This window comes from Sander vitreus, chromosome 12 (assembly GCF_031162955.1).
Source record: "Sander vitreus isolate 19-12246 chromosome 12, sanVit1, whole genome shotgun sequence".
Lineage (NCBI taxonomy): Eukaryota > Metazoa > Chordata > Actinopteri > Perciformes > Percidae > Sander > Sander vitreus.
Window position 1 is genome coordinate 15,273,234 of NC_135866.1, and position 23,241 is coordinate 15,296,474.

Genomic DNA, 23,241 nt, shown 5'->3' on the forward strand with positions numbered 1-23,241 from the left:
GTGTCCACCGTCATTATTGCACCAATTCTCTCACCTATCGTGGTGCAGTGAATTCAAGGGCATTAGGGGAGTTTCACTTGTAGTTAATTCTGTTTGACCACTAGATGGCAGCTCTACATAATCACCTGGCTGCCAAGGCCAAGTACAGGCTCAGGTCATGCAGTTAGAGTATTCCAAGAAATCCATGACCGAATTGTTTCAATTCATCACTGCAGCAGAAGTCTCTCATTAGGTTTGATAGTGTCATTATTCATAAATAGCAGCATGTTTTTTATGTATTACTTGAAGTAATGGTTTACCTAATTTTTGTTGTTACAATTTGCTACCACATATGTACTTCAAAAGATTTGTAGTACTATTTTTGTTTCTCGAAAATGTTTTTTCCTATTTCTCTCTCTATCTATCTATCTATCTATATATATATATATATATATATCTATCTATATATATATATATATATATATATATATATATATATATATATATATTGTGTTTTAAATCACTTGCCGATTCAATGTTGATATCCAAAACTAATACAGTTTTTTGATACACTTTAGTAATGCAAATGTTATTATTAATAAACCTAACTTCTCCTTCAACTCCCAGGTGAGCAGAATGGCAACAGAAATCCTGGTGGTCTCCAGATTGGAGACCTGGTCAACATCGACTTAGACCTGGAGATTGTTCAGTCCCTCCAACATGGCCACGGTGGGTGGACTGACGGAATGTTTGAGACGCTCACCACCACTGGCACCGTATGTGGCATCGATGAAGATCACGATATTGTGGTTCAGTACCCCAGTGGGAACAGGTGAGTCTCTAGATGGACTGGCTCAGATGTATTGGCTGCCAATGAGCGGAACGAATAAATCTGCATCTCATCACCATGGGTTCCCATGAATTGAGTTTTATATAACCCTTTTCCCGTCAGCTCAGTCCAAAGCCACAAAACACTTAAGTACTTCACCACAAGATAAAATGATGGTTTGTATCACTCGAGAGAAGAGACTCTAAAAATTAGTGGTCAATTTTTTGTAAAATATAATTAAAAAGTGGATCTTTTTAGCATCTTAACTGCTAATTATCAGTCTCCTTCTAGTATTCATACTTACTTAAAGTGGGTATATGTAATTTTCAGTTTGTGTTCTAGCGGCCGCTTTGGACAAAAGCAGTGGTGTTTTTACCACACCTGCTGTCGAGAAGGTGCAAGTAGCAACGAACCTAATAATAACTTAGATTTATATAGCGCAAAAAAAGTAGTAGGCCAACACAAACACGGACTGAAAAAAATAAAACCAGGCACTAAATGGAAGGGGGATGTAATTTAATGTAGGCTACTGGTGTACAGCCACATCGCGCAATCTAAAGTTATTTAATAAATGAAATAGAATTATTACATACCAGAGGTTTTGAATCATTTACAATCTCGTAATTGTCTCCAGCTGTCAAAAACCTGACCGAGGTTGACTCGGGATTTCGCCCGTCCTCTTTCACTTTCCCTTTTTAGCTTTTAGTTGTTCTTTGTTTAATTTCCTTTTTTTCTGTGATTGCCCTGCCCCAGTATCAGCCATAACTACAACAGATAACTTTTAAAATCAAAATACAGTCTATATAGCCTATATAAAGAAATCTCCTGGTACCCTTTACCTGGCTGGATACACTAACACAGGCTTTTCCAGTGTTACGCCGAAATCTGTGACCCGTCAGAATGTGTAGAGCTGGTCTGCCTGCCGTAAATGATTTTGTGACTTTGCGGGAAAAATCTGACCCGGGCAAAGGCATTAATAAAAACTATATAAACATAGGGTTCTTTTCACTGTAAGTCTCGTTTGCTGTTACAGGTCATTTATGATCATCAGATGAAAAATTACAGTTTCAGAAACATTTAAAAGTTACATATAGTTTGCAAATCCCCAATGGTCAGATCTATACTTGGTCAGGTATCATATTTTATGAATTGTGAGTGAATTAGTCTGAGTTGTTTGATGCATTCATTTCTGTATCCTCAGATGGACATTCAACCCAGCCGTGCTGACAAAGGCCAATGTAGTGCGCAGCGGTGAAGTAGCAGCCGGGGCAGAGGGAGGCAGTTCCCAGTTCCTAGTGGGAGACCTGGTCCAGATTTGCTATGACATCGACCGCATCAAGCTGCTACAAAGAGGCCATGGAGAGTGGGCTGAGGCGATGCTACCTGTAAGTCTGAAAGATGTTCACACACATTTGTGCAAATGTAACCACCATTAAAAAAGGGTCTTATTTATTTAAATCTGTAACTTGAATTTGTATGCTAACATATACATGGATAAAATGTTCATGATTGTTTAAAAAAAAAAGAGAACCTTGTAGAATACATTTTAGAAATGTGCCTGTGGAGATTTATTTCATTTACCTGATCATCTGATCACTGGACTGTAGCTGTGTGAGTGACAAAACATCTTCACATCTGAACCATACTCCAGTGGATAGTTTCATTTAAACCTGACAGGAAAAATGTGTTATATGTTTGGTACTTCAAATCATTGCTGTTGATATTAGACTTCATCACAAGTACACAATTTGTATGCATGAAGCTTCCGTAAATTAGGGTCAATTCATCTAGCTGTGTGTAATTTTCTGCTGTTCCCCTCACACTCAGCCGTGCCAGTCCATTATCCTCTTTAAAGAAATGTTGCCGTATTACAACACGCAGAGACACGATTCCTCCCCTCAATTCACTCTATGGCTGCGTTGCTGCCTTTTTTTTTTTTAATCTTCTTTTGGTCTCAACGTGACATTATTCTTCCCTTATTATGAAGTGTGTTCATTGCTGCCCGCCATGCCTTAGATTATGTAATGCCAATCCACTCCAATATGCCACCTGTCCTTGCCAAACTGGCCCCCTCAGCAGCTAATGAGCCTTGAAACCCTGAGATGGGTCGTAGCTTTGATCACGAACCACGGCTGTTTGTCGCCTGCTGTTGCTTCTACTGCAGCAGTCCCCATTATTGATGGCATCCTCCAGCACTGCCCAAGACCTGGCTTGACAGACTCAAAGTGCCTCTTTCTCATATAGCTAAGATCGAGATGATATGATTCAAAATTGGAAAGCATTTCGCTCTGTCCTCTCTATATTGCCTGTATAGATGAAGAATCGTCTAGCCAGTAGAAGGGTCTCTTTCTTGTATATCCATCTCCTGTCTCATGCAAGTAAATGTCCTCTGAATAATGAGAACACAGCTTAAATCAGTAATATTTAGTTTTTTTTTTGTCTGTTCTTATTTTTTGCAACAAGCTTGGTTTCTGCTCTGGGTATTTGTTTTGTTGTTTCGTTGAGCTGGTATTTTCTCCTCTATCCTTTCCTCCACCCTCTCATCCTTTGCTCTTTCTAACAATCGCTCTCCATCTTTCCTCTGCCACTTACAGGCTCTGTTACACAGAACATAGCCCAAAGACAACAGCCCTCCATATACTAATGAGTTTGTCGCAACATTTACCAACAGACCCTTGGCAAGGTGGGCCGTGTGCAGCAGATCTACTCTGACAGTGACCTGAAGGTCGAGGTTTGTGGAACATCTTGGACGTACAATCCTGCCGCTGTCACCAAGATTGCCCCCTCTGGCTCTGCTGTCAGCAACGCCTCCGGAGGTATGTATGAACATGCACTACTGACACAGAGAGGGTGTCATCTTAGTTCTTTGTCCTCACTGCTCCCTGTTCTCTGACACCTACACGCAATCACTTTCTGATGTTTCCCCCCTGTTTGGCCAGAGCGTTTGTCTCAGTTGCTGAAAAAACTATTCGAGACTCAAGAGTCTGGAGACATAAATGAGGAGCTGGTCAAGGCAGCTGCCAATGGTGACCTGGCCAAGGTGGAAGACATCCTCAAGAGACCTGATGTGGATGTAAGTTTTCAACATACAGTATTTTGGAATGAGAAGCTGCTGGATCTCTAGACAGGTTTTTGATGAACACCAAGTAATTTTGCCATTTAATATTTACAAAAGATCTAACTACATTGATAATTGGAGCTGGAATATCCCTGGCTGTTCCGCTCTCAGTTTATTGTTGAGGCTGAGAGTCTCCTAGGAAAGGGTTCTGAGATCCTCCCACTCCTGCGTCTCTCTCAATCTGAAAAGCATTAAGGCTGGGCCCAGAGGAGGTACCCAGGAGCATTGGTGTGCACTGCAGCACAGACCCGATTCACTCTTACAATCAAGCTGAGATCTACAAACCCCATATGATTGCAGATAGCATGCTAACACAGGCTGCAGGACAGGGAAAACACCCGTTTGCCACAGGACAGCAGCCTGTGCCCTGTATAGGTTATGAGAATCGTTTATGTCAAGTCTGCAATACTGTCCTCACTCAGAGAGCGTGTGTGCGTGTGCGTGTGTGTAAGACTGGCCAGATGCCCTGCTGCCTTTCAGTGGAATTATTTGCTTAAAGCTGAGCACACTGAGCTTGGCCAAGTGATCTGCCTGCCAGGACAAGAGATGTCTTGAGACTCCCAAAGGAGTCCACGTTAATATTTATGCGCTGAGTTTTTGCAGTGCTGCAGTTGGTGATGAAACATGCACACACAGCCATGCATGTTCATCCACATATACAAATGCTTAAACACACCCTCACTAATCTCTTAGTCCCTTAGGTGAACAGCTAATTATTTGATGCACATCTAAACTTGAAGCATGACGCATGGCATTGACACGCACCCATATTCTCACTCTTGATGTGTTTACAGGTGAACGGGCAGTGTGCTGGACACACTGCTATGCAGGCAGCCAGTCAGAATGGTCACGTGGATGTCCTAAAGCTGCTGCTTAAACACAACGTGGACCTGGAAGCTGAGGTTTGTATAATTTAATACATTTCTCCTGTTATCACAAAGGCATCTTAGCCCATGTAAGTGCATTTAACTATGTAGGAAAAAAACAGCTCATAGACATAACATGAGTCATTCTTGTCGGGTGTGTCACTGCACTCAGGACAAAGATGGGGACCGGGCAGTGCACCACGCAGCCTTTGGTGATGAGGGCTCTGTCATTGAGGTGCTGCAGAGGGGCGGTGCTGACTTGAATGCCAGGAACAAGCGAAGACAGACTCCATTACACATAGCTGTCAACAAGGGCCACCTGCAGGTGGTCAAAACCCTGCTTGACTTTGGCTGCCACCCCAGCCTTCAGGTATCTATCACTGCCACTTTTTCTACGTATTGAGAAATGCTTTCTGACACAGTAGAGAGTAGAGCGGTCATATTAACCAGGGTTTGAATCACAGATTAGTACGAGAGTAGTAAGTAACACAAGGTTTCCCTTTTAGGATTCTGAGGGGGACACACCCCTGCACGATGCCATAAGCAAGAAGAGAGATGACATGCTGTCAGTACTGCTGGAGGCTGGTGCTGATGTCACCATCACCAACAATAACGGCTTCAATGCCTTGCATCATGCTGCTCTGCGAGGAAACCCCAGGTATGATACACTGTCCTGCTCTCCCGCTCGCTGTCGCACCTTTTTGGTGTCTACGAGGGGCCAGGGCTCGTTTAAGTGGAATATGTGGAAACCGTATCCTCAGGATCTAAATAAATTTGCTGCTTAATACTTTCAGTAAAGCCTAGATTTGGTACAGATACGCTGAATACCTAAACTCTTACCTTAAAAGCCTTATATATGTGTAATGTCCACACACTGATTCTTTCTTGACTGATTTAGCATTGATGCCCAAGACTCCTTAATTTGAAGATAGATAAAAATATGGAAATCAAAATTGAGAAATCAGATTGGTGGTGCGTAGGGATTTTTAGCCCTAACAATGTATGGGCTCCAGACTAGTGTTAAATTGTATGTGTGACAGTCCTACCACAAACATTTGTAGTACTCATGTTGTTTGTATTATTTAGACTTGAGTATTAAATTGTAACTTAACAGATGCATAATTTGGTACTGAATATTCAGCAAAACTGAAACGGCTCAAAAAAATATATATTTCTGAAAATTATTATCAAGCCATATCAAACCTTTGAAAATATTAGTCAAAATTACAACCACTAGACTTCATCTTTTGCTTCTTAGCAGCCAGAGGCTGTGGCAGAATCACTAATCTGTTACTACTAATCTGTTACTTAATCATCCTCCGTTGGAATGAAAAATGTGGGCTCACCACCTACAGGTCTTGACTAGGTCCAGTCATTGACATAAACAAATTTTGATTACCGACAGAGGATCCTATTGAGGCATCAGAAGTGTGTAAAAGCATGGCTTCAGAATGTGGCTTTATTTCACAAATTGTTGTAAAGATCAATTTTCCACATATTCCACTTAAATGTCAAAGTAGTTTAAAGTAGTTAAAATTAATAATAAGTTTAATTCCACAACCTCACTGATCACATTTCATATATGTATACTATAAGATGTACTTTGGGATCTCAATTTAGTTTGTCATTGATTGAAGTTTGAAGCAGGCCTATAGGCTTCATCCATCTTCCCAACAGATGGTATGGTCTCAAACTGACATTAGACTACCTTTGAGGCCTTGAAAGCATCTGTCTTACATTGACTTTTTTTATTAGTGTAGTTAATAGCCCTTGCTGTTCATTTGTTGTTTCTTTTCACGGTTATGCTGGTCCTTCACCGTGTGTTGTGAGCAGAGGCCGGCCTGAAGCGGCTGGCCTGTGCAGCAGCAGCAGCAGCAGTTCTCCTTGTCCTTGGCCATTGCTATTTCTGGCTGTAGGAGGTGACTGCTCCACTCATTGGCTGCTTTATTCTTGTCTCTCAACCATGAGCATATTAAAGATGGCTCAGTGAGACGGCTGTCTGTATCAGGTTGATCCTGCTGGGTCTCTTAAATTGATGGACACTGGCGTTACAGGGTCAGTGTTATAGACTGGAGTGACTGCTAGAAAAGTTAACAGCTGCTTCTGGTGCTGAGCGCTTTTGGTGTGTACGTGTATGGTTGCGCAGGAGCATGGTTATCCCAGGCTAAATGTCATTCCCCTTCACTGGCATTAGGACAAATGGAATTGAGATCAGTGGGCTGTGGAACACATGCCACAAGCCTGGCCAGACCCAGCCCTCCACCTCTGGCACACTGATTTCCTGTGTAGTACACTGATCAATGGATTTGCAGGTTGAATTACTATACAAAACATGCTTTGCATTCAAATCTGTTGTTAATGGGTTAATCTCTATTGAATTTTATTGGCAAATAGATTTGTGACAAAGAGATTGTGGGGGAAGGATTTATTTTCTCCACACCCAAACAATCAAAATAATAGTTGTAAAAACCATAATTTAGGACAAAACAAATAACATAGCACTTTTGAAGACAATACAGTGCTTTTTAAAAAAAGAAGACAAAATCAGAAAAGGCATCAACCAGACGAAAATGATATGTATAATTAAAAAATAAATACAAAGTATGAACAGCAACAGAAGTGCAGTAATGCACAAAGTATACATTGTTAAAGTAAGTCTATGATATGATAATGTGTTTTTCTTTTTAAAGATACAGAACTAGTTTTCCGGACCGATCCTCTTCGGCAGGTCGTTCCAGAGCTGATGATCCCTGACATTTTAGAATTAAATGTAATTATATAGATAAGGGTCTATTTGATGAATCCACATGTTAAACCTTTTTCGTGTTATACTCAATAAATGACAAAATGTATAAAAATCACATAACACACACAATTGGCCATATGGTCAGCTGTCCTAGGCTGTAGTCCGTGAGGGAAAAAAAACATTACAAGGTTACTCTTTTATGACACAGCTTTTAAACTTTAATGAATAATAGTAAACATATTTAGGAAAGGTCACAGACTGGCAGAGTGTAAACAAAATTGCTTGCAGTGTATATATTAAAATGCAATGGGTGCGTAATGTGTATAGGTAAACCAGGATTCAGAATGTAAAGGAGCAGAAAGCTGGTCTGCTGTCAGACTCATTGATTTAGCTGCGAAAAGTGCTGGAGTACAGTATTTTCTGTATCAGGGCTCCTGTTGTGTGTGTGTTGCTTGCTTCAGTCCACGCTCTGTCCCCTTGCCTTCAAAGAAACGAAGATGTATGTCGCCTTCTCCAGTCTGCCCATTTACTTTTATTTCACGCTCGAGCTGCTGCAATATCGGGGAGACAGTCCACAAGGCCTAAAGCCCTCGAAAATCTCTCCCTAGGTTGAAATGAAAGTACCATGTCTGGTGTGTTTTTTCACTTGTTTCGATCGAGTGCTTAGAGGTATTCCTACAATAGAATCATATTTCAAAAAGTGTTGGAAGTTGATCGGAAGCCCCTTGGATGAAGGATATGATGTGAAGCCCCCTCTAGTTAATGATTGATGTTATTATTGCTTCCTGATAGTAGGTCCGTTCTCCCTTCTCGTGTTTAGATTGAGCACCGGCACAGAATGTCCTGGCCTACATTGCTTTTGAACAAGGCTAATCTAAAATGTTTCTCCTCAAAACTATTACGATACAACTTCCTTTTTGTGTACTGTGACGCTTTTTCTTTGTAATTGAGATAAGTTATCAACATCAAACGCTAGCTTTTGGTCTCAAGCAGAGAGTGTGTCAGAGTCCCTGGTGCGTGCGTGCGTGCGTGCGTGCGTGTGTGTGTGTTATGTGTGTTATGTGCCTGGGTGTTTTAAGAGCGCGGGTCGGTTTTCCAGTGGTGGAAAGAAGATTGAGGAAGACGAGACACACAGGAAGAACCCTGTGGGTGACAGATGAATCTTTTAACTTGGAGTCCCAAATACAGAGACAAATCAAGTCTACCAACAGGGGTGCAGCAGAATCTGGGGATTTTTACTATATTTCGCCTTGTTCATTACTCACACGCACACCATTACAGAGTGCATACAGAGGCATTTCCTCATAAATTAGACCTAGTTGTTTTTTTACAATTGCTACTAAATTGAAAGTGCTGTTATAACCAGTAGTAACGTGTTGAGGAAAGGATTTTCTCGGACATCCACATTGTGTTTTCTCCCTGTGTGTGTTTACCGCAGGCCAAGCCTGCAAGGGGAGCCTGGCTCGTCTTTCCCTCGGGCTGCTAGAAGCCAGTAGCTGCTACAATATTGTAAACAATAGGATTAATAGCCCATGACTCATAAACTGCCTCTAAACAAGCCCTGCAGCCACGATCTGTACCCTTTTACGTGTCACCTCCTTGTGATATTTGCCCTCCTCCCTCTCTCACATAGTGCTCAGCTTTCTTTTAATATGGCAACATACAGGCAAACCCCATATGGTAAACGTGGGCTCTGCAATCATTCACACCATGTTCCAAAATGCAGTATTCCCAATATAATGACAGTACTAATAGGCAACGGCATAATGTTAGTATTGTAACAGAGATCACAATTTGATAGAAAAAAGTGTTGTGGGCCCATAGAGCCCAATCTGCTTGCCGCTTTATTCACATTCTTCATGGCTGCCATTGATTGAATTAGGAATGTTTCCACCCTCTCTTGCTCATTTCAGACTAGGCTAATCAAGTCAGACTACTGTAATTGAGTAAGCTAGTGCCTCTTACATTACCCAAAGAGATTTCATGGTTATTGGTCCAATGGAAAACACTTCAAATTCAAAGGAAATGGAGAATACAGTGCTATTTACAATGGATTTAATACATTATTTGTATATACTATACCAGCATCCTCAAATCAGTTTGAGTAATGCGACAAATTAGATAAATTGCAGCTTTTAGATCAATTTCGGAAAAAATAATTCAAGATTGTTTTTGTGGTTATGTTGTATATTTTCTGAGTTTGAAAAAAGGTCGGTTTGACATAGCGTTAAGCACTAAATTAGGAAGGCAAAAGAAATAGAGAGGCAAGAAAAGGAGGGTGGTCAGGAGACAGTGCAAAGGTAGTTTGGTTTGATCTGCATGTTCTGCAGTAACAGTGAGTGAATGTGTGAGACTGTAACTGCTTGCGAGCGGTCTGCTCCTGTGATTTGTGCGTTCAGCTCCTGTCCTCTAGAGCATCTGGCTATCATTTAACCCAGCTTGTCCAACCTCACTGCAGGAGGTTTCGGGGGAAGGAGGCCAAAATGTTTGAATGTGCGTATTGTACAGTCTCTAAACAACAATTTATTTTTTTATTTCTTGCACTCTTATTGTCTTAGTTCTACTTTAGATCTCTTTACAATGCCATTGTACCCCTGCTGAGCTGCATTGGCATCTGCTTTTGCCTATTCCCACCCACGGTGTAATTGAGTGTTAGCATCCAGTGACAGTCAGTTTAGGAGGTGTCTTAGCAAGACAGCCGTACAGACATGCGAGTGCTGTGTCGAAATAGCTCACACTGCACATCCACCCCCTGCTATTTTTGAAACAGCCATTGATAGTGTGGTCAGAATATCAATCCCGTCGGCGGCAGAGAGGTAACACTCAGTCATGAAAGTGGACCATACCAAAGTTTTGAAGCTGGGATTGATTTCTTTATTAGTCAAAAATAAGACAGGTTTAGCATGGAACTTGACAGTTACACTCCAGATGTTGTTGGTAGAGAAAATCCATAAGCCAGTCATCATCAAGAACTGGCCCACTGCCATCACAGTGATTGTTGAAGGCATCACAGCAAAAGGAGCTCCTGTAGTCATCAAAGCATAGCTACAGCTGGTTGAAGGGGACCAAATCCATTCAAGAGGTGATTTGGTTCCATTTTACCAGCTTTAGCAAAGCATTGTGGAATCATTGTTTCCGAGATGGACTGGGAACTGCTATGAAGTGAGTTTTATCTGAAAAGAGCCAGGGAAACACTGAGCAGAGAAAGGCTATGTTGCATTTAAACATCTTATTAAAACATGGATGTGGGTTTGCACACCATGCTCACCCACTAGTTGAAATGGACAATGCTCCTTCGCTCTCTGACACACATTACATTTAGCACACTACACCCCATATACCACCACACCAATAACACATAGGTACAGTTGATCAACCTTACCTAACTTTCTCCTTTGCTGCCTCCCAAACAGTCTATTTATCTTCCTCGCTATCTTTTTAAGTTTTATGCTTGCCCCCATCCCAGAGAGTGAGAAAAATTGTTCCCTGAGAAAAGGATAATAATAATCTGTGGCAGTGCACTTGAGTCAAATGTCCTGGAGTCATGAAGCAATTACAGGCTCTGACAGATGGGTTCTGCTGCAAGCACGCTGCCGCTGCGGTCACCGAGACAGCCAACAGACAAATGCAGAGGCATAACCACGTACACAAGCTCTTTCACTCATGCCTCTACAGCAGCACTCTGGGGTGTCAAGTCATAACATTAATTTAAACCATCATTTAAGTCCTAGAGACTGATTTGTAGTGTAGACGGTACTGTTTGAACAGTGACTGAAGGCAGATTATTTCATGTCTATTTCAGGGCTCTCCAGTAGTACAGTATAGTGCTATGCTGTGCTAATACAAACATGATCACAGTAGCACCCACATAAACAACTTTGATTATGTTTTTGTGTATGTGTGCCTAAAGCTTATGTTAGTTGCAGTCATAAGCTCAGTAAACTATTTCTACCATTATAGCAACATCAAACATTTCCCTTAATTATAGCCATGTATAGTATTGTATTTTTGCCCCCCATTTTAATTTCACTGCTGAAGTAATTGTAGCTCAATCTTTGAATTAAGATACAGTTAAGTGACATTTATTTCAGCTATTTTCACTTTTCATTATCATTATTTGTAATAAATGTTCCTTTGACACTATTTTGTAAGGGAAGCTTGTCATTTTCTGCCAAGGCACGGATGAGGTTCTCCGAGTGGCCAACGACAGCTGAGTGATGTACGGCACTGCTTGTAGACAGGATGGAGGTCAATAAAGGGCCAGCTTGATATGGCACACCAAAGGCAGGTCTATTTGTAACATACACATACACATGCACATTCATGCTTGCTCACTTACAAACGCACTCAGTCACTCAGAGTCAGGTGGCCAGGCTGCTCACCTCGTCTAAGGGCCATAACAGGGCAAAAGCAGGGGGGACGACAGGCACTGAGCATTTGATAATGTCAGCATCTGCTGTGTTTGTCACTCAGACAGCAGGTCATTGCTTTTGAGGGCCTGGGAGAAACATGCAGTGCAAGCCATGCACTCCTACACGCCTTGATGTCTTGACAGAAAAGAGAGCCAGACAGAATATCATGCAGATGGGTCTAAATGGTGGAAAGAAGTGAAAACTGAAGCCCAAAAATGCAGCTTCATTCTGATGCTCTCCTCAAATTAAACAAAAACATTTTTTTGTGGTGGCCCTTGCTGTTAAGAAAACGTGAGTAGGGCTTTGTAGTTTTATTTTTCATACATCAAATCCAACTTCATCAGAGGAAAAAATAAGGAACGTCAGAAAGGGATTTATAGGCTACAAATTATTTTTGTTCATGAGTTAAGTATCTTTTAACCATTGTCGGTAAACTAAAGGTACAAGGAATGCAGATTTTTAGTGTGGATGTCAGGTGTGTTACCTCAATTTAGATATTCCTTTCAATTAAAGGGGGGATAGAGTAAGTCAGCCCTACACTTGGCATATTAATCAGTTCAGAATGAAGTGTCTTGTATTTCATACAAGGATGTCGTACTACAGTGGCATACATACACTTTTTCATAGCTTCACTGAGGGATACATTTTGTAGGCACACATACATCCTAGCCTGCTACATCTAACAACATTGTAATTAAGGAAAATAAATCTAATTTTATGAGGAAGCAATTTATATGCAGGTCCTGTATGTGTTTTAGTTTCACAGTTTCATCCAAGGTTTACTGTTAGCAGTTTACATTTATACATTTATATTTATTGTTGAGCCTTTAATTATCTAATTTGTTGATCAGACCTCAAATATATAATTTAATAACAATGATAAAAGTTAAAATGCAGTGGAAAATATTACCTTTTAGTACAGCAGTATATATCTACATTAAAGGGGTTTAAAGAGAGGTAAACCTGTGCTAAAACATGGTACAGGGATTATGTACGATCCAAGCACGGGCCAGAGAGGCGGTCAGGATAGGTGAAAGTGCTAGATATGAATAGCTCACAATGCAAACTACTCCCCACCTCCCCCCTCGCTTCATTTCTCTCCGTGCCCCTGTCCATATTCTGTTGCCTTTATTTGTTTGAAGCAGTCAACAATTGGAATCAGCTGACAGGCAGGAGTTGACTCTGATCCTACATTGTCACTTTTTGATGGTCTAATCTGACTGCCATGCAGCCCAGCAAAGCATTTGGCAAGCATAGCAAACGTGAACAATGAGAGCAGGAATCGGGGACGGGAGGGGAGCACGGGGCAACCGGGTTGATGTAGGGTGGGGGTGCGAATAAGGGCATCGGCATTAAGGGAGGGCAGTCATAGTTAAACACACAAGCTTGTTAACACAAGGAAGCCATATGATACAGCAGAATGATAGAGCCAGCCTCAGTCCCTCGTCATTCTGCCTCCTCAGCAACTATTTCCTGCTCTTTCAGTTGCATGTTTAAAAAAAAAAAAGAGCCAGAAACAATGGCAGAGTTTCGGTTCAGTTCACCTTGCTTGCTTTTCCCCTTTAGCCATATTGTAGCACTGGACAAGATTATGGTAAGTTGGTTCTAAGTTGCAGCTGGCTAAATTTCAACGGCTGTAATGCAGTAAAATCGCCCAATAATGAAAGGCGGCCCTGTTCATATGGCGATGTCACAAGGCGACTATTTGCCCATAGTTGGTGTAGGTGGCTAAACTCACAATGCTGACAGAGCAGGCTCAAAACATGATTGTTATCATTTTATGCTAACTTACATAATTGTCCAATGAATTGTTGGCATATCTTGGATGAGAGGTTTTTATTGGCCAAGTCAGCCAGTTTTAGAAAGCAGTAAGTTCCCTACAGCGAATATTGCTGCAGTGAGACTGCCCAGAGACAGTATAGCTAATGTATGAGCCTCACCACTCAGATTCATACTCTCTCTTTTCCCCTCTCTTTCTCCCCCCTCTCTCCTTCTCTATACTTTGCCTGCTATTTTCTCTCACACCACGATAACACTCATATTAACAATCTGCAAAGCACAAACATATCCTCAGACACTGCTGTCCAACATCATTTTCCCAGAACGAGGACTAGCACCCCACCAAGAATACATACTTCTTTACATTCCATAGCTATCATATGTTCATATGGGTACATAAAGAAGTATGTACACCAAGGAGGTAATCTTAGATATGAAATTTTCTCACCTTTCACCAAGGTCAGGAAGTTATGAGCAGAACAGTTTTCCTCACCGTTCCCTCTCCCAAGTATGGTAGTCTGCACTGTAAGGTGACTTTGAGAGTACATTCAGCACTCAAGGCTTTCCTTTGGTTGCCATGTAAGGCTGAACAGCCCGTCCCCCCGCCCCTGAACATAACAGAAGGTTTGCAGTCCATACCATAGTCGACTGTCCTGGTGACCCCCGCTGTCCTCCAGACAAAGTTCTGGGAAAAACCAGGGGGAGGAATACAGCTCCCCCTTTACAGCATTTAGAAGGTGGGCTTTTTCTCTTTTCATGAAAAATGTTGAGGTAGATTAAGGGGTTTGGACAAAAACGGCAGCAAAGGAAGGAAGAGTTTTCTCCTTGATAGAAAGTCCATGGTGTAAGGGGCCTCTGTGTGCACCTTGTCTTGTATGATGATCATCTGCTTTGGACCGTGTGTCTTGCGAGCAGGGGTGCACCTATAAGCTGATTGGCCCCGCTGACACACTAAACACTTTCACTTCTCTCCTCCCACTTCTCTTTCAGTCTGCCTCCCTCACCACCATCTCGTTCTCCTATTTCACCCCCAGTTTCTATATCCTCTCTCCTTTCCTACCTCTACTTTTACCAATATGTAGCTCTTGCCTGTCCCTCGTCTCTCTTGTGTCAGCAACGTCCCCAGTGGCTAGCTGGAGCGCTTGCTGATGTTTGAAAACGAGGGTGATCCAAGTGGAACAGGAAGCTATTGTGAGCAGGATTTGGGCTTTAGGCGCAGAGGCAGGCCATAGGTCACATGAAGGCGCTAATGCCCACTCAGCACTTGTGGATTGGTCCTGGCTATACCCACACCGACCTCCCCCCTCTCTCACTTTCTGTACCTTGTTCTCTCTCTCTTCCCACACACAGACAGATCACTGTTTTTATGGTCATCTTTTCTCACTTCTTTTTTTCCTCTGATCAAACCTCACCTGTCTGTGTCTACAGAGAAACCTGCTGTTCTGTTGGAGAATGGGTGGAACAGATCAATAACCATTTGCATGGTGGCGAGAATTGTTCAGCAAGTCTCTAATGAAACTTTGCCCCCAACCAACACATTCCACAAGTCAACACTGCCTCCAGCCACGCTTAGCTAGCCAGCAGGCTGGGTGCTGAGGCAATGGGTGTAAAACGAAAAATGGATTAGGGAAGACTAGCTTAGGGTTGAGTTTGGAGACTTGATTGCAGAGAACAGAATAAATGGTAAAATTGGTGCAATGTTTTTGCAGTGGACCGCTTTGGAATAGCAATGAGGGGAGGTTGAACTGGAGGTGACAGTTCGTGGATGAGCCTGGTCCTAAAGGTGTGACGTCCTGTTTAGGAAATGTCACAGCCACCCGAGAGGGTGAGCAAATAGGGGAGAGAGAGGGGGTGAAATTCTTTCCTACACACAGCGGGATGAAGATTGGGGAACATGAACCAGCGAATTAACCCAGTGGTTGTTATGTCTGTTCTGGTTTGGGCGATAGCACTGCAGTACTCTGTGCCCTGCATGCCCTGCCTGGCTATAGTAATCCGTTACAGAGAGAGAAGAAATTGGGTTACTACCCTAAGTGCTGTGGGTTCGGCCGGTGACACACATCTACTCAGCCAACCAATGCTGCCCAATATCCCCTCCCGCCCATCCTCACCTTCCTTACCCTCACATCTGTGTTAGTACACCTCTCACAGCTGTGTGCCGTCAATCCAATTTTCCCCCCGTTCAGCACTCCCGACCTGCCTGCTGTCCATTATTTTGATGCTTCATCATCCCTCTGGACGCCGCATTCCATCCTTCCGCCCCAATCAGCCAACCTTGGGCTTCAAAATGTGACATGTCCTCAAACTTACCTCCCATCAATTAAGAATGGCAGTGACCTCCCCCGCCCCTCCAAACCACCAAAAAGAACCAAAAAAGAAAAAAAATAACAATAACAAGTCCCAGTAATTATAGGTATCCTTAGAGATGGTACAAAAACATCTTTGAAGGTGTCGGACGCAGAGGGCGAATTGTGCGTAAGGGAATGTCTCTCCACACCAGTGCAGGTCTCAGTTAACGAGTCCGTCATTAGATAGCGGCAGGGCTGCAACCATGAAGCCTAATGAGCCAAAGAGCTCTGCTGCTGCAGCATGTCCGGCCAGTGCCAGGAACACAAGAGAGCAAGAGAGCGTGCAAGATGAGGGAGGTAGGGAAGGAGGGAGGGAGGGAGGGAGGGAGAAAGATAAGAAAGATAGACTGAAGAGCAATAAAACGGGGCTAAAATCCATGTGGACCATAGCAACTCCCAGCCTCCCTTTTCCCTGCTTCACCTTCTCCTGCATCCTCCTCCTCTCCGTACTTTTTTCTATTTTTTTTCTTCTTTTCCCTCTTTTAAGACAAGAGGAACAAGAGAAGAGGAAAAAAAGCCCAAAGGTGGTCTCTGGTTAAGTTCTGTCCCAGTGCCGCTGCTGCTGCAGAACAGTGCATTCCACTCCCCCTTTCGACTACGCGACTCACAGGCAAACCATGCGGTTAATAACTGATCGCATCCAAAGAAGAGAGGGGGGGAAGAGACAGGACAGGAGACGTCAAGGCCCATCAGGGGGTAAACTCCGTCCGAAAGCGAAAGAAGAGCATATATTACCTTTCAGATTAGTTTCCTATCTGAGCTGCTCCTCCTCTCTTCCCCTCCTCTCCTCTTCCCGTAGTGAAGAGAGCCATAATGACCTAGAGAGTGCTCCAGCTGCTGCAGCCATCGTGTGTGCCGGGTGCACGCCTGACTCGCTGAATCAGCTTCTATGATTGGGGGGAGGAGGGGTGGTGGCAGGCGGGTTGAGTGCCAGAGTCAGGGAGGGGAGGGGAGGAGGGGGAAAGGAGAGAAAGCAGGGGCACACATACAAACACATTCCCCTACAAACACAAGTCATACCTTTTAGAAGAGGAAGACATAGAACTGACATGAAGAGCTGCCATTTGAAAAAAAGAGAGGGACGCAGAGAGAGAGAAGAGGGGAAGAAGGAGGGGTGAAAAAAAAATCTGCAGCACTCTCCTCTCATCATGTGCATTCTGAGGGAGAGAGCTGGGAGGATGCCCTGGTCTGTGGAGGAGGCAGAAAGTGTACCAACCGTCCTCGCACCCTGCCTTTTTCTTATTCCATCGACACACACACAGCCCCAGAGCTTTTATTATTCAGTGGAACTTTATACAGCAGCTTAGAAGAGGGAGTTTACTGAATGTTTAAGAGCAGAATTGTGATATAGGTATTAAAAAAAAGAAGAAAAAAAAGAGAGGTGCCTCTGCGGTAGAAGGCAGCTGTACTTTTAATAGTCTCTTGCCATGCAAATATGATTACCATTGTCAGGGAATAGAGACGGAGGATATTGCAATATCTTTTTGGTATTTTTGGAGTTTACATTATTAGCGCTTGTGAATGTTAATACGCAGCTTATGCATTCTTGATAGTGCATCTCCAGGGTCACCTTTGTACTAGAAAAATATCAAGTAGTGGTGCTGCTGCAGTTTGGCGGCAGAGAGCACAGGACGAACACAGTGGCAGCAGATTAGGACCACGAGGTCAACCAGCCAACAGCTTCTTACCTCACAGTGCAAAGGGCTAAGCTGAACGGTTAGCACGTTGTGGGAAGCCAAGCATTTGAAGCATGCCTCGGCCCCTGTTGCCGGGCTGCTCCTGTGTCTTGTCTCACCAACTCCCTGACCATATTTAGTCAAGCAGTGCAAAAAATAGTTTGCACTCCACTCGCCTCCTCTCCTTGCCTCACCCCCTCTCTCTTTCACCCCCCTCCAGGAAGCCTCCCCTACAGCAACCCTGCCTATCGATTCCACCGGCCTCGAAGGAGAGACGAGTGTTAGGCCAGCTAGCCCTTGCTACCATTTGCTGCGCTATTTTTAGTAGATCCAAATAAAGTGGTCTCTCGTGCTTCTACTTGTATATTCTTGATTCTTTCCCCCCCTCCCATGCTTTACATCCTTCACCACCAACTCCACCGCCTCCTCCTCTGATACCACCCCCTCACTATCTGTGTCTTTTTTACCCCCCACCACCACCCAGTCGCCATCATTTTTCTTTTTAAATAGAGCTGGAGCACGCTGCTTATGGTAGACCTTCCGTCTGCTCACCTCTATACTTAGAATAACTGCATATCCGAGAAATGGAGAAGAGGGAAAGGGTGAATGTGTAGTGCAGTGCAGAGAAGCGTGTGTTTTGTATCTTCTCTAAGCCTTGGTATGACAGTCTGTAACTGTTTGTACTACAGTAAACCAGTGTGTCTTTCTGTGTGTGTCAAAGTTGTTTGCACATAGATAGAAATAAGGGCGCGACATAACAGCATAGAGGGTGTGAGACAGCAGGAAATATTATTGTTTTCCCATTATTTTATCTATACGGCTTTTGGAAATGCAGGGAGACAAGTGGAAACTCGCCTCTGAGGCAATGAAAAGTTTCGGCTCCTTTCTCTCCTTTTTGAGCTCTCATTAATTTTCAAGTGTCTTTTTCAAGCTTTCCCGAGGCGCAGCCACTGAAGAATCTGTTTAATTAGTTGGTCTCATCACGGGGCACATCTATACTGTACGGAAACAATGTCCTCTGTGCCCTCCTATCTTTTTCTCTGTCTCGTCTTCTCTCCTCTTATACCTCAATGACAGCACACAAGTCCTCTTACTTACCCCACCTGCATTTTTGCAGAACACCCCAGGAAGTGTAAGCCAATGCCTTTTCACACCGATATGCTCTTTGAGGTAATCATATGAAAACCAGACTGTGGCATTTCAGTTGTAGTGAATGAGATTGTGAAAACTCACAAACAGCCTCAATACAGCATGAATGTTTGTCAAAGTGTATTTTCATGAGCCAGAAAAATGTCACGCATTTCTCTGTTCCTTGATTTGATAAGCCTTTTTAACAAGCTCCCAGTCATTCTGCCCTCACTCACATTTATATCTCAGGCCTTTTTCATGGTGGAGATAATTCTGCATAGATTTAAGTATGCAATTTAATTAATGTAGTGTCACTGCAATTTATAGCTTTTCGATTACGTTATCTTTACGGCTATTACAAGAATTGACCATTTGTGAAGCAAAATGGATTCCAAGCTAATGTGTCTGCTCTAAACCTGACCTCACATGGCCAATCAAAATGCAGAATTGCAGCAATATAAATGGCAACTGTGAATGTCCACCTGTTATTTCCCTGCAGTCTCTACCTTTACACACCACTTAAAGCAGCTACGACAAACTTTCAGTTTGTGTTGATTCTAGTGGCCCCTTTGGACAAAGGCGGTAATGTTTTTACCACAACTGCTGTCGTAAAGATCTTTTCTAGTTGTCACAAGCCCAGAGGTGGCGTCAGCCGATTTTGCCGGGGCTACAGCCCTGGGGGAAAAAAAGCCCCAGAATGGCACATGCATATTAAGAAGAAAAGTATTTTCCAACGCACCCGCAGTTCTTACATTTTGTTTTTTATAACTCATGGTAGAACTTTGTCCAGTTTATTTTTCCGAGGCGACTAGAACGGTCAGCTACGTGTGGGGTCCGACCATGCTGTATTTGTTGCTATTACCTAGCAACCGTCTCTACGTGAGGAAAGCTCTGTGAAAGGTTTAATTTTCGGAGGAATCCTAGCCAAATCAGTCTAATACATTGATGCCATTAACACAAAGTTTAGGAGCGCAATACTAATGGATTTAGTTTGAAGTTCCTGTGACGTGACGTCTACGGTTCAGACTCAAACACACGGAGCTCTGAAGCAGACCCGTGCATCTCTTAGTGTCCACTCTCACTGTAAAAAGCTGTGCAGCTTCAGGTTTATGGATGCGCTCTGCTGTCGACATGCTGCGGCAGATGTAACGCGTTTCTGCAGTAGTTTCGGTTTTCCACCTCCGATGTAGAGCAGTGTCCAGCCACTTCCCTTAACTTTGTCTCATTCAGAGACCAGAGACCCAAACGGGGCTCTGTGTCTGTCAGACGGTCTGAGATCTGCCGTATCAGCAGAGCAATCGCATAATGCACAGCAGACTATGGTGCAGGTAGATTATTTTCTGAAATATAGTGACTTTATTCTTGTAATAGCCTATTATAACTTTTATTTTTCTCAAAATATCACGACTCCTCCAAATCTCAGAGAACACAGATGGGATGAGTTATATTTTGAATGTGCACAAAGTTTTGGACATGAGCAGAAATCTTGCTCAAACATCTGAAATATTACAGTCCAGGGGTTTATTAATAAATTAAAATGAATACTGTATCATTTAAGGAGGTTACTTCCCCAACAAAAGACGCAAGAGAGGAGGGAGGAGTAAATGATGCCTAGGCTATGTGTGCTGACTCAGATTTTAGAAAAGTCAATCCAAAGGAGAATAAATAGTTGAAAGCAATACAGAATGCCTGAGAGCCTTACTGCAATATTTTCCTTTTATGTTTTTATATTTGGATTGTCATCTATGTTTTCCTTTACATGGATGTGTATGCTATAAAGATATGTCCAGCATATTGATTCAAAAAAAGGTAGAAATAGGTGCATAAAAATTCACCGGAATGCAGGAAATGAAGTGTTCAATGCTCAAAATTTTCTGGGGGAGGACACCCAGAACAGGGTCCAGTGGGTCTCCACCCTGCCTGTTCCAGCCACCCAACCAACCCACCAGTCTTGATCTCAATTGCATTCCAACATCTCATCTGCCCCTAAAACTCAACAGCAAGGTTTACATCTTCCCACCATAATGAATAGCGCAGGGCTGAATGTTTAGCTGAGCAGTTAATCGATCAATAAGAAAAGGGTAGACTAATGGATGTGCTTTCTTTCACTGGATAAAGGGGAGGGACGTGTTGTTCTCCCTATGAGTACTGCTCAAAACATATTTTCATTCAAATTTAATAATACAACAGATTGGTTTGTGATCAACAATTTGCACGTTTTATTGATGCTTTAAATTGTTCAGAAAAGAAATGCAACATTGAAAATAGCTGGTAGTTTTTTTTTTTGTTACTTTGATATTTGAAGCTTTTTTCCCCCCTGTCATTATATTTATTCATCTAAATTAAGTTGTGTGAGGATTCCCCTCCCCCCCCCTCCCCCCCCCCAATTAGAGTTTTTGTTTGAGTCTGTTTCTAAATCGTCTGTGGTGTTTTTAGATGTTTTTTAAATGTTGAATAATGAGTAGAGTTAAGCACAACTTTATCTGGAAAGCCCACCACTGGTTAGTCAACAGGCTTCTGATCAAGAATTTGTGGCAGGACTAAACTGGCTTGTTTCCCACAGATCTCATGCAACATAACTGAGCTTAGGCAGTGTTCACACACAGAGACGCAGCTTTAATTCCTGCCATAGGTGCTTCTACTAAATATTGACTTGCATGGGTGAATACATAAAATTATTTAGTTTTTTGTATTTAATTAAGGTACATTTGTTTTCACTTTGACATTAGATAGTCTTATTTTAAATCAATTTCAGAAAGCCTGATTGCTTCTATTATGATTCAAGTATAAATTCTGTACATGTATTTTTGGTTCTCTCAAATGGTTGTCAGTCCTAATGAGAGCTCATCCCTTTGAGTTCACGCAAATGAGAGGCAGGTCTACTCTCAAATTGAAACGTTTTGGACAGCAAATCCTTGCTGTGTGCCTGCCCACCAGTCAACATCATAGAGGGATTAGAGCCATTTCTAATGAGTCCAGTTTGTGCTTTTTGAGTAAATCTCCATGCGCCTCTCCAATCAGTCTGGCTCTTCCTTGTGCTTACTTTATCTCTCTCGTCAGTTCCTCTCCCTATCCCTCTCCCACCCACCCCCCCTTCTGTCCCCCGTCTTGCCCCTCCCTCCTCATTCCTTTACACAGTGCATCATTTGAAGAGGTGAGGCTGTTGAGCGCTTGGAGGAATAAAAGTGATTTATGAATGGGCCAACCTACCTGGGTGCTGGAGGGGGAAGCCAGTGGCAGTCAGGCTCTCTGATCCAGCAGCCCATTGTTCCCTCCAGCCTCACTGCAGGGGAAGCTCCTCTGCCTTTCCTGCCTCTGATCTTATACCATGCCTTACTGGCGCCGCATGTAACTGTTAAGTGACTCGCAAACTGCACAAATACAAATACAATGCAGTGGTGCATATGTGTGCAAGACCATTTTCTCAAAGGCACACACAGAATACTGCTTTCCATCTATGTTTATTTGGCAGTTGGCAACTAAAGTAGATGGGTGCATACTTGCTTGTGTGCACGGTATATTTTTATGCGTATCCTAAGTTAGTCTTTTATGATTAAAGTGTGTACGATTTTTAACGAAGTTAATACAGGTGAGGACAGCCAGATGCACCAGCCAACAGCCCTATCTATGAAATAAAGAGAGATGACAGGAAAGGTGTTGTAGCTGCTGAGGACAATGTATGAGTTCCTCCTTGTCACCATATGCTCATGCACACACACACACACACACACACACACACACACACACACACACACACACACACACGGCTGTAATTCATTAAAAGATAACTGATCGCAGAGATATGTCTAAGTAACCTTTGGAATCCAGATGAAGTGCACTTGTGAGTTCTTGTAGCCCACAATGGGAGGTAATATCCTTATGTTGGACAATTATTATAACATACTCTATGTAGCCTAAAGAGACTGATCACACATGTCTCCTTAGTATTGTCGGTTATTATCTTCAGTTGTTCAATTAGACTCTGCATTATGTTGCTGTAGCTTATCCTAGTTAAATTACTCACTGAAGAATGTAGCCATTAACGATATAGTGCAGTGACTGGTCAATTCAGAGAGCCTGGGTACCAGTTTGCCGCAGCATGCGCTGTGACTTAATTGAAGAGTCGCCCAATCCTAAATGCCCTCCCAGTGTCCACCTCTGTATGAGCTGGGACCAGTCCAACAGATCAACCAGAGGACAAGCTGATACAAGCCCCAATCCCCCTGTGACCAATCAGAACGCCTACACTTCCTCCTAGGGCTGGGCCAACAGTTCTATTGGCTCTGAGCCAATAGATAAGCTCAGCCATGCAGTAATGCTCTGTCCTGTGGCATGCTGAAACATTGAGTCCTGGCTGCTA

The 23,241-nt window shown here is 42.9% G+C and overlaps 1 protein-coding gene across 4 annotated transcripts in view; it reads left to right on the forward strand.

The window, feature by feature from the left end:
• mib1 (MIB E3 ubiquitin protein ligase 1) overlaps positions 1-23,241 on the forward strand; it is a 59,731-nt gene that overhangs the window by 13,456 nt on the left and 23,034 nt on the right. For all 4 annotated transcript variants that reach the window (XM_078264044.1, XM_078264045.1, XM_078264046.1 and 1 more), the window contains exons 6-12: positions 607-811; positions 2,010-2,193; positions 3,480-3,624; positions 3,748-3,881; positions 4,721-4,828; positions 4,965-5,162; positions 5,299-5,450. In XM_078264044.1, coding sequence (XP_078120170.1) covers positions 607-811; positions 2,010-2,193; positions 3,480-3,624; positions 3,748-3,881; positions 4,721-4,828; positions 4,965-5,162; positions 5,299-5,450 — 1,126 coding nt within the window. The remainder of the gene's footprint in view (positions 1-606; positions 812-2,009; positions 2,194-3,479; positions 3,625-3,747; positions 3,882-4,720; positions 4,829-4,964; positions 5,163-5,298; positions 5,451-23,241) is intronic.